This window comes from Solea solea, chromosome 10 (genome assembly GCF_958295425.1).
Source record: "Solea solea chromosome 10, fSolSol10.1, whole genome shotgun sequence".
Taxonomy (NCBI): Eukaryota; Metazoa; Chordata; class Actinopteri; order Pleuronectiformes; family Soleidae; genus Solea; species Solea solea.
In genome coordinates, this window is record NC_081143.1 from 17781505 (window position 1) to 17793509 (window position 12005).

General features: G+C 40.6%; 2 protein-coding genes across 3 annotated transcripts; one reads left to right on the forward strand and one right to left on the reverse strand.

Annotated features, from left to right (window-relative positions):
* The first annotated feature begins 175 nt into the window (after positions 1-175).
* tefm (transcription elongation factor, mitochondrial) lies at positions 176-3676 on the forward strand. The gene is made up of 5 exons (XM_058641461.1): positions 176-323; positions 1205-1680; positions 2147-2296; positions 2435-2613; positions 3110-3676. Exons 1-5 carry the CDS (start codon positions 281-283, stop codon positions 3372-3374), a joined length of 1113 nt encoding a protein of 370 aa, XP_058497444.1. The 5' UTR covers positions 176-280; the 3' UTR covers positions 3375-3676.
* A 360-nt stretch (positions 3677-4036) lies between these two features.
* On the reverse strand, positions 4037-11354 carry atad5b (ATPase family AAA domain containing 5b). 2 transcript variants are annotated; one of them, XM_058641460.1, is made up of 14 exons: positions 10548-11354; positions 9236-9568; positions 9048-9144; positions 8875-8957; positions 8548-8696; positions 7692-7863; positions 7277-7545; positions 7084-7177; positions 6942-7006; positions 6656-6854; positions 6186-6277; positions 5277-6088; positions 4528-4686; positions 4037-4280 (listed from the first exon to the last, which is right to left on the reverse strand). In XM_058641460.1, exons 1-14 carry the CDS (start codon positions 11068-11070, stop codon positions 4196-4198), a joined length of 3132 nt encoding a protein of 1043 aa, XP_058497443.1. In that variant the 5' UTR covers positions 11071-11354; the 3' UTR covers positions 4037-4195. The 2 variants fall into 2 exon arrangements, 1 of the variants encoding a protein (XP_058497443.1); XR_009241503.1 differs by lacking the exon at positions 4037-4280 and adding an exon at positions 4822-5186 and having other exon boundaries at positions 4592-4686.
* Positions 11355-12005: the final 651 nt, after the last annotated feature.

Below are 12005 nucleotides of genomic sequence, written 5' to 3' on the forward strand. Positions count from 1 at the left end.
TGAAATAACCATCAGGTAAAAACATACATGAACTGCAAACTTAGCTTTGAAACAAAAAAAGAGTTTAGAACACTTCGAAGATCATTTAAATAGTGCCTAAATATAAACAGTAGATGGCAGTATGCTTCTTTTATGTCGGAAAACCCACCCCGGAACCAATCGAAGTGGCGTTGTTGCGCCACACCGGTCTATTGAAAAGCGACGTACATCAACCGGAGGACAAAGTTAAGTCGGCGCAATGTTGTTGTTGTAGTCCAATCGAGTATTTTCTTTAACGATCATGTGGGTCGCCAGGCGGTTTTTGTCATCGGTCTCTCAGAGAAGTAAGTTTTCTCAGTGAAACGTTTCGTAAAAACGTCAAACGTATGCTTGACCATACGTTTGCATAAATGTCAATGAAGGAACAGAGAGCGTGAAGATAATTGAATATAGCTACATGTAGCTCATTTAAACTCGTCTGTAGCTGTTCGTGTTAATACCAACCACAACCATCAGATCAGCTCACTGTATTTCTGGTAGGGCTGCAACAATTATTCGATTATTAATCGATTAGTAAGTCAATTGTCAACTATTGATTGAATGACTTTATTCCTCCCCCAGGGGGGAAACACACAACTATTTACACTGTACACGTTTTTTCCAATAATTGTATAATAATAATCCAATAATCAGATGTTTCAGCTTCTTTAATATTGTCTGAATATGTGCTCAGACAATATATATTTGTGGACAAAACAGGATATTTGAGAACATCATCGTTTCCAGTTTTGGGAAACACATGCAGACACGTTTGACCTTTTAATGTGGTTATTTTAACCAACTATAACACTTTGTACTTGTTTGACAAGTGATCAGTAAATACAATTGTCATGTAACAAAGCAAAAAAAAGCCACATTATTTGATAATAAAAAAAAGGTAAAACTGAACTAATCAGCTAAGTTTTATATACACAACATCATACACTTACTAGCCACTTCTTCAAGCTTCTTTGTAAAGTGTCGTGCCAGATCTGTTTGTGTGTTAAATTACAAGTAGATCCTCAGTAATTTAAACCACCCCTTTTTTTCCCCCCCAATTCTGATACTATTTGCCTAAATGCCAAGTGATAAATATTTGCATAAACAAGTAGTCTTATCTGGTTCTCAGACTTTATAAAATCAAAAATTAAATCGGTTTTGCCCCGCTCCTTTATTTCTCCTTCAGGTCAGTCTGGCCTGTTCTGTCACCCTAAGCATGGCTCCCTTCCTGAGCTGGAGCTGCGATACCTCCAGTGCACATGCTGCTGGAGAAGCCGAGTTCCCATTGCTGGCTTCGAGACCCTAAACACCACCCTCTCCACTGCTTCCGAGCCCTGCAAGGAAGATATCAATGGACCCCTGGATGCCTGCTACACCTCTGAGCAACGAGACACCATCCTCCAGCGGCTCAACAATGACTCCATGTCAGACCTGGCCAGTGTCAAGCTCCTCAGAGGCCGAAAGTCACTCAACATTGTGGAATATAGGACTAAAAATGGACCCTTTAAAAACCTGGAAAGTGTGGTTAATGTGCCGCTGTTGAAGCACAAAAGTGCTGTCATTGTCTTCAACTCCATCCTTAACCCGGTTAAGAAGGAAAGGAAAGTGAAGATTCAGCTGGCAAAGTTCATCAGGCCAGAGGTTGACAGATCCTGGCTTGAGGTAAAGTTCTGCTTCTGTGTACGCATATTTGATGTTTGTTTTCAACCACAGGTTTATAATGAATAACCACTAATGAAATGAGTTGGCGTATTGAAAATAATAGGTTAATGCCGGGTTCAAAAAATAACAATCGCAATAATAAAAAACTCAATAAATGAGACGTACAATGCAAATGTTTCCATTCACTGAATCATTAAAGTAGTTTGAGCATGAGTTATGTGAATTATACTAGTTTTCAAAGTCACCAAATGTGAACTTAGCTGAACTCCTACAGGAGATTTTAGAGCAATACATTTTAACTACATCATTTAAACACCTGCCTAAGATGTAGGCACATGTGTATGACCTCATGTTCACAGTAGTTTCAGTGTTAATCTATTTTATTTGCTGTTAAACATAAACTTTTATTGTAATACTGTAATAATACAAGCAGGAAAACTAACTTTTACCACATTTATTTGCTCAGGAGACAAATTCCATAGTGTCATTAGTTTGTGGGACAAACAAAATTGCCTGGGCTCATGTGGACCGTGGGATGACCACACTGGATTGGCGACAGCAGGAATGTCCTAATTTCTTGAACGGGACATACATGGCCTCTGCTTACTTGAATGATGTGAGTATGTGGAGACAATTTGCATCGGCTATTGTCCTTGTGCTTTTAATGTTACTGACACTTGGGTGGGACTTCCTGTACAGAATCTAAAGTAATATCCAACAGTACAATTAATTAATTTTTCTTTCCGGACAACAGGTTTCTGCTGTCGTGTCCCTCCTCCCTTCTGCTGACTTCTACATTATAGAGAAATCTGCTATTTCAGTCCAGAACACTTCTCTGTTCCCCATCATGGCACACATGAGGGCAGTGGAGGCCATGTTGTTTGCTCTGCTGGAGCCAAAATACTCGGCGCCAGAGTCCAACATTCCTCCCAGGTGCAAAGTGTGAAGTGTGAACACAGTGTTTTTTTTGGCTAATGTATGTAGAATACACAGCAAAATGTCTGACATTTGTCTTTTAGTTTTTATCTCTCAATGTAGAAATATATCTTTAATTTTGTTCTTTAGCAATGATTCCTGAATAACCTTTCAGCAACCGTTGATAACCGTTTTCACCTTTGGAGACCACAAACATCAGGCCACTCAGTTTCCCACTGTGCCAACCTCACAAGGTTCATGTTTGCTTTTAAAAAAAACCAATCCTGAATCCAGATCACCACCAGAATCTAATAATGTCTCCCTTTTGTACTGACCTTCTGTACATTCATGCAAATGTAATCAAAACAAATAAATGTAAACTAATGAGGCTGAAAACATAAACAACTGCAGTATAATACATATAAAAATGGTTGCTTGTTTCAGAGCTAAAGAGGTTGCCTCAGTTCATGGGTCACGGGTGGTAATGTTTGACAAAAATCTTTCTTTTTTGCAGAGTTTTGAACATGATGCGGACTGCTGTGGGCCGTCACTTTGGACTTATGGTGGGCGAGTCTCGGACCAGTGGGGCGCAGACTGTGCGGCTGCTGATGACTGAGTCTGTTACACAGAAGCTCCCCAGGATAAACTTTCCAGAGGAGCTGCTGGTCAAGTACAGGAACTATTTCCAGATGGGGAGCAGAAGAGGAGGAGAGGAACTCTGTGACGCACTGCTTCAGGCTGTATGTTTTTACGAGCTGCTCAGTGAATCTTCTAGTTAGCAGCCACCTGGACTGATCGCATGCGTGAACGTGTATTGTACCTTCTCAAACAAACATAGGGTGGTGGTGGACTCATACGTAAAGAGTATTTCTATGGTTACATAAAACATCCTAACGCTGTTTTTCCAGGATGTTGGGCAAAGCTGTGTTTTTTATTTCTGCTATTGATCTTAGTTTGGACATTTTCACAAACTTATAGCTCCGAGTCATTTTTTGACGTCTTGAAGATTCTCCTTCAGATTGGTTTGTTGGACTGTATACAATAATTAACGATAATAATTAAAAAAAAAACATGTCTGCAACTGAACATACTTTATTTTTATAAAATAGAGATGCCTGAAAGAATTGAGCAAATTAAGCTCATTTAGAGCCTTTCTGCATGGAGCATGTTCTCCATGTGTGTGCGTGGGTTTTCTCCGGGTTCTCTGGTTTCCTTCCACAGTCCAAAGACATACAGATTTGGGGATTAGGCAAATTGGACACTCTAAATTGACCATAGGTGCAAGTGTGAGAGTGGATGGATTGTCTCTATATGTGGCTCTGTGATAGACTGGCGACCTGTCCGGGGCGTGACCCCGCCTATTGTCATCTGAGATTGGCACAAGCCCACCCCCCGACCCTCATGTGGAGGATAAAGCGATAGAAGGTGGATGGATGACAGCTAATTTACAAAAATATATTTTATTTACTCTTCATGGTCACAGATGAATATAAATAAAACAGGATTTCATATCTTATTATCTAATTTGACAATATTCAATCAAACAAATGCACAGTAAAAACAAATCAAACATAAATAGGGTGAGGTGGTCTTTCTATTTTCATCTCTGAGAGAACTCCTCTGCCAGGAACTGAATAGTAGACTTTGACAGGCCAACATTTAAGCTCTTCAGGTAGTTCAGACACCTGTGATGGGGGATAAATCATTTATTTTCATATGGCTGAAAATAGACTTTAATTTGGATGTTTAATATGACGTAGTCCCACTGAGGTAAAATGATTTACATTGAAGACTTATAACTGATAACATATACCTAAAAGGAGGCACCATCATCTACCTTGAGCCTTCCACCATCATACTACTGTAACTAATCCTTGTCAGTTGGGATTTCTTAGCTCACTTAATGTAAAATATTCACTGTGTCTGGCTCACCTGGCTGGCTCCTCTTTCTGTTGCTGAGCTCTATGAAAGCGACAGATGGAGCGGAGAACAGGCATGTAGTCGACACAGACGGCTCGTCTGTTCCCCAGCAGGCTGAAGGATCTACTGCCGAGCACCTTCCTACTCAGCTCGTATCTCCTCTGGGACGCGCTAAAAGGAGAGGCACAAGAGTGACATGGCGATCGTTACATTGTTTTACTTAGTCGTTCAATCCAGAAAAATCACGTGGTCGTATGTTTATTAAAATAAAGCATCCAAATGACTAGCGTTTGTGACGTAACCCACACCCATTTTGAAGCCATGAGAGTTGAGATTTGATCAGTGCCACGTTAAGCTTTTGCAACTAGATGTTCCACCTGCAACCAGGCACCGATTGGACGATACCAGATGTCATTCACGTTGGTGTCCACTTCTTTGTGGTGTGCTTTATCATCAGTTGTCATCTATATGGGAATCATCTGCCACTGAAGAAGACCTAAGACTGGCCATTGACACCATTAAGTCCTCAGGAACATCTTTACTGATCAAGTAAGATGCTTCTCCCATGATATTCACATCATATCATATGCAAAAGGAGTTGTTTTTTTGCAACCAGCAGAGTCACCCCCTGGTGGCTATTCAGTAAATTGTTACTTCCTGATTGTCCTCATCTGGCAAAATGGAACAGGTCATAAAACCAGTATCAGTCTTGTTACACACTGAAATGTTGGGACTAAAAATTGAGATGGAAAATCTCTCACCTTGGTTCACATGGAGGTTGAAACATAAATCTGAGGCTCTGTCTTTCAGAAGAGGGAGGGAACGCCAGTCTCTCCACCAGCTTCTCCCATTTTTCGTCCTCCACGTCTTGTCTGTGTTTCTGGGCTTCGCTCCACGCCTGTGACGTTCGCCACCAGCATCTGTGAAACCCCAAGCCCTCAGCGGCAGTCTTCATATCCAACAGTCTTTCCTGGCTCCAGGTGCTGTCCTTCTCCTCCTCCTCCTCATTCATCTCATCTAACAATCCGTCCCTCATCTTGGCTCCTGTCCAGACAAATGCCTCCGGTGAGCCTGAAGCAAGCGGTGCTGCAGCAGTCAGTGCTACGTCCAGGTACGACATGAGGTCAAAGAAGTCGGATGCGGCTACTAAGCAGTCAGTTTCCACTCTAACTGATATTTGTTCGGTCTTATCTCTTAATCTGTGGATTCCTGAATGAGTCCAGTTAAGTAATAATGAGGTTCTTTGGCAGCTGTGTGTCAAAGTAGAAAATGATGAGGAGTCACACACTTTTGTGATACGTTTCCTTCTACTGAGTCTGTTGATATTCTTCACAGATGCTGCTGGTGCGTTTAGACTGACACCGCCATGGCGCTGCAGGAAGCAACGATCAGTGTCTGAAGGCGTCACCCCATTTTGTGGGCCACGACAAGTCCCAGTGTCCAGGTCCTGGACTGAGGTAGCCTTGGGCATGAGGAGTTCCATGTTGTTATAGAGAAGAGGTTCACCTCCTCTCCAGCTCTTAGCCAACAGTCCTAGCAGCTTCTTCATGTTTGTTTCAGACCAGTGCTGACACTGAAGAATTAGAAGACACATTACACATTTTTTCTTTGGAGAAAAGCTTAAAAGCGTTTGAAGCGTACATACAGTACATAGACATATGCATACTTGCCTTTAGAAGGCTGAGCAGTTGCTTTTGAGTCACAGTTTGGAGACCTAGCATGCTGGCAGTGCAGCTCGTGTCACTCCGAGGAAGATCTGAATCTAAATGAGTTACAACAACAACGATAATGACACCTTTAAGAATGCTCAAAGACACTTTCCCCTGCGATTCTGTCCTGGTGTTAAATCTTTAGTAACAAAATCAATGTGGATTCTATTAAGTAATCGGCTACTAAAAAGTCCATCCTCTTTAAAATGTTATATTTTCTGGTTTCTTTGCTCCTCTGCGGACTTCATCTTTGGTTTGTTGACAAAAGAAGACATTTTAGGACGGCATCAGTTTGAGGTTTTTCACAATTTGATAACATTTTATGGACTAAAAACAACTAAACTACTACTTCAGACAATAACTGTAAGATGAATCAATAATGACAGTCATTTTCAGTAGTGGCCTAACCAGATGTATCTGGAGTAACTTACACTGTAGTTGAATGTGCTCTTGAGACAAGCGTCCGCTCTGAGATGCTCGTCCTCCTCCACTGTGCACCCAGAGCTGCAGCTGCAGCAGGCAGCGCCTGACGTCTCCACAGGTTTGTCTGAGGAGGCTTCTTACATCATCCAACTCCAGCTGCACATTTTCAGCCAGACACAGCAGCTGCAGGTACGTGCAGATGTTCACCTGCAGTGCACAGAGTATGTTTACAACAAACTCTGTCCATATGATGCTCTACTGTACAAGAATGTAGAGATTAGAGCTTTGACTTACTGCTGGGGGTGTTGTGAAAATGATTTCCTCCACGCTGCAGCTAAATCTCTCTCTGAACAAGGGATCTAATGAGGACATTTATTTTTCCATCACTGCTTGTCTTTAGATCATTTCTATTCAAGGTTACAGTGTATGCTTTTACCGTTGGTGGTGAGAATGACGGGTCTTTTTGTCGTTGCCATGAAGGTCTTGATGGCTGTGAGGAAACCGACATCGTCGTCAAATATGACATCAACCTGTGGGAGCAGACAGATGCAAACACATCAGCTTTATTCGGGAGTACTAGCAGTCTCAAAACCATGTAATTAGAGGCATTTCAGAGTCGGACCGTTTACCTCTTCAAACAGAATGAGTGATGTGGCTGTCTTCTTGCTTGATGACATTGGTTGATCACAGTCTGCTGATGAGCTGCCCAAATCCTTTCCATCTGGTTTCTTAAATGGCAACAGGCCACCAGAATGTAACTGATCTGCTTTGGCCTTCATCTTAAAGTAGTTGGCCAAAGTGACTGTGGCTGGTTTAGCTTTTCCTTTACGACTGGAGCGGCCAAAACTCTGTGCTGCCCTCTTTTTTGAGCTGACGTATTTAGGAGCCACTGGTTTTCCTGTTTTTTTAAAAAAAGGGGCTCCATAAAATTCTTGAACATTAGCTATTTAACTAACACTCATTGTTGCAGGCTTGTTTAATTACGTCAGTAAGTGAGAGATTTAGTATTATATTTGTAATGATGACCCTGTTGTCATCGCTTACCGGGTAACGTCTCAGATTTAGTTGTGCAGCTGCTGGTGCTGTAGTTGTTGAGGTAAGTTGGTTTCAGTAGGTCCTTGCCTGATGTCTCCACTAAGTGGGACTGCGTGGCCTCTTTCAGCTGAGCCAGAACATGGCGACCATTTCGTTGTGAGGAGCAGTTCACCTCAAACACCTTTGAGTGAAAAAAGGGAACAAATTGAGGTTTCATTTTCGTGACTAATCTAAACCTCTTGACCTTCCAGGAAGCAAAATGATTTCATTTTGAATGACATAAATAAGTGGATTGTCTGTAATTAACATACATCTGGGAAAACTATTAAACATTTCCGTGAAGTCCAGAATAATTCATTCATTTTCTACCACGTTTTTCCTCCACATGAGGGTCGTGGTGGAAGCTGGAGCCAATCCCAGCTGATATACAGGCCGCCAGTCCATCGCATGGCCATAACAACTCCAATATTGTACATCCCTAATTTATAGGTGTTTTTTTATGCATTATGTTTCTAGTTTCTCATGTTATTAAATTATGACCTGAAGTTAGTGTTACAGTTTGAATTGCCAATGGCAAACATCATCTCATATCTCATCATGTTTATTAATAATAATAATAATAATAATAATACATCGTATTTTTATAGCGCTTTTCTTAACACACAAAGACGCTGTTTGACAGATGATGAATACCATCATCTATTATCAAGTTGTTCTCAGTGGTGAGTCAGTGAATAATGCAACATGCAATCCTGACTTTAAGCCTAAACCCTCTGCATGGTTACATTTAAAGATGTATAAATGGATACATTTATTTTGTTATTTATGTTCAATTTATGGTTCAATGTTTTTCATAAATTCTTACCTTGAAGTGAAGCTCCTGAGCGCAGGCGTACACAGACGCAGTCTTCCCCACACCTGGAGGCCCTGTTATTAGCATGGTGTTACAGAGTGGTTCGTCTCTGTCGTCCTCTGTCCCAGTCTCACCTCGAAAATCTCCACAGTCCCATGAGTCTTCACAGAGAGACAGTCATTTATTTCAGATCCACACATAGAAATCCTGACATTAATCTGCAATTCTAGTGATGTGCAGAAATAGATAGGTGTGGGACAAATATTTACTCATGGTTCATTAGCGGCCACTTCAAAAAAAACATTTGAAGTAGAAATAAGAGATAAGTAATGTGCATACCCATGCGGTTTTCTTCATCTTTCCTTTCCTCCATTTTAGTCCTCTCCTCACAGTCAGCTCTCCGTTTCCATTTCTTCAACCAACTGAATTTCAGACAAAAACGTTCATTGACTTCAAGTCCAATGTGTCAGTGAAATGATGTGAAAGGATTAGCAGCAAAAAACAAAAAATACCTGTGCAATTTATTAACAGAGGCATGGTTGCCAATGACTTCATTCGAACACTGAGGACTGTACTTGTCTGTCCAGAGAACATCTTCAAAACTAGCTTCTAGACAAAAAGAAAGTTACATTTCTGTTATTAGAAGAGCAAAAAGAAAATCATATCTCAAACAAACCTGTCAGTGTACCCTGAGGTTTACCTCTGTGGAAACTGTCCTGGATCATAGATGACTGTAATTCACATTCTGTGTCATTTGTGCAATCATAGTTGTTTACCGGGCCTGCCAGACTCCCTGTCTTCTGTTTTTGTCTGTGAGTATGACTCAGCTTACTGCTCCAGTGTGGCTTCTTCACAGGGAGGGCATCACATTCCTGGATGCCATGTGATAACAGGTGACATTGTTCCATACCAGTGCCACCTTCTGCCCTGAGTCTACATCTCAGACGCTTTGACTCGCTCTCAGGGATTTCCTCTCCTCTTTTCCTCTTCTCTTTCAAGTTGTTCCGTGAGGAGCTTGGATACAGGGAGTTTTCTGTTTTGAATAGAGGAAAAAATACTTAATGTGAAATGCATGAATGAATGAACCTTCAAACTGTTAGTTTTTTCTCCAAATATTTCCAAAAACTGTGGCTTAATTTCTCAAACGTCTAAAACATTATCTTTGTCAAATCTCTTGCAGCACTCGATGTTCTCCTTTTTCAAAATTGACCACAACAATACAAACAGCTATTAAATTACAGAACATCAAAGTTGAGTCATGTTTCCTTGAGTCCTTCAATTTGGATAGCATGTACAGTACTACATTGATATGCAGCACCAATGTTACCTATTTTACACAGTATGTAGGAAAACTTTGATTTCAAATGAGTACAATGAGAAACACTTTGTATAAGTCAATTAAGGCCATGTTTATATTGTGACACATGATTGAACAATAGCTAGACAGATAGATGACATGTTTAGAGAGTTTCAGAGACATTTTCGAGTTGACAGTCTCATCTTTTAATCGAAAAAGTATCCACTTTGAGATGTAATAAAAACAAACATAATTCCAGAATTTCTGAACCGGAAAAATGTATGGTTTAGAGTATGCTGGTAATCATAGATGTCCTGGACACAACCTAGTGTCATCTAGAACTTATGGAAATTTCCCAAAGTTAAAAAGTGCAAATATGGGACTACTAACTTGAAATGTCTCTAAAACTGTGCAGTAAAAATGTCTGATATCAAGTACACTAGTATATCAGTATATCAATGTGTTGAACACAACTTTCTCATTCGTATTCTGAACTTGGGCTCAAAGTCCACTTATTAAGTCTCTAAAACATAGATTTGAGGATTTTCATTATTTTTCCAATTCAAAGATGTGCTTTCAAACGTGCATTCGGAAACGGCGCTTTCAGCGTTTTACTTTGAAAACCGGACGTCCTTACAAATCACCTTGACGCATTGAATCGCAGGCTTGTTACCGTAAAAGCCTTTGTAAGGAGGGCGTAGAAATTGAATCTCACCTGTGGATCCAGCATGTTGCAGTCTTTCCCTAGTTTTCTTCCGCAGAGTGCTGAACACAGTTTGGACTGGAAATGTTGGATTGGTTGTCTGAATTTCTTCCAGACAGCTTTGCAGAGATGAAGGTGACAACGGTGTCCCTGTAGACTGAATTATCTCCTCTTTATCTGACAGGTCAAATGGAAACTGATGCCGACTCTTCACCCTTCGCAAGTCGCCAACCTGAGAATGGCGAGGCGCTGGTTTGTGCAGCTTCTCTTCGGATGGATAAAGCTCAATATCGCCGCTGCATTTACTCGTTCTCTGTCGAGATGTGTGGAGGAAAATGGGTGCGAGTTTAACGTACTGTACGCAGCGAGACGTGTGCTGCTCCTGCAGCGGTTGAGCTTTTCTTTCAGTAGCAGCGGAGCCACATTTGCGTTTTGGTTGAGAGTCTACACCAGAGTGACTCGACACTGCTAACGCTAACGGCCTCACGTTGATGATTTGTGCTTGGTTTGTGTTACGTTTGAGTTTGTTTCGCATGGTAAAGATAATGCAAACTCAATCACGAACACCCGATGAAGTTAAACGTTGGCGCATGCAAAGCGCTACATCAACTAGTGCTAAGTTAGCCAAGCTAAACTAAACTAAGCCATTTATTTAATTTTACATCAAACCGAACGGCTACTTGATTATTTTTTTGTCAGACGAACCTGAAAATAAAACCAGAAACTGAAGAAACGTTAACAAATGCGCATAAAAACACTGCTAGACACTTTTGAAAATGATGTGACGAAAAAAACATGCGCGAGGTTTTACCTAGCCAAAGATCGTCTACAGGCAGACGAACTACAAAGATGCTCTCTTAGATTTTAACAAGTGAGCCGAAGGAATCTTTGAAAAAACCGTTTAAAATTAAAAGTTTTTTTTTTTTTTTGGCCAAATAACCGGAATTCATCTTTTTATACCAACATTTGAGCCGGCTCACTGGTCTTTTCTGAGTAGTCAGAAATGAATCAAGCATAACATTCAACCACTAAAACTATATATATATATAACTATATAACTATATATATATATATATATATAACTATATATAGTTTTAGTGGTTGAATGTTATGCTTATGATTAATTTCTGACTACCGACTACTTAGGGCATCTGTGGCTTTGGTGGTGGTCACATTTATTTATTAAACACTGTAGCAAAAATTAAGAGCCTTTCATTTCCCTTTTGTGATTTGTTTTCCCCAATATAATTCTAAATAGAGTGGTGTCACTCACTGGATCCTGTTTTTCTCCTTTTGTGGTTTTGTGTGGAAAAACCCAGTAGATACACATTTTCTGAAATACTCAGACTAACTTGTCTGGCTCCAACATCCATGTCACATTGAGATGGATTTATATCACCCTTCTTCCCCATTCTAAAGCTTGGTTTGTCTTCACTATGTCTACATTATGCTGCCGAGACATTGGCTGTT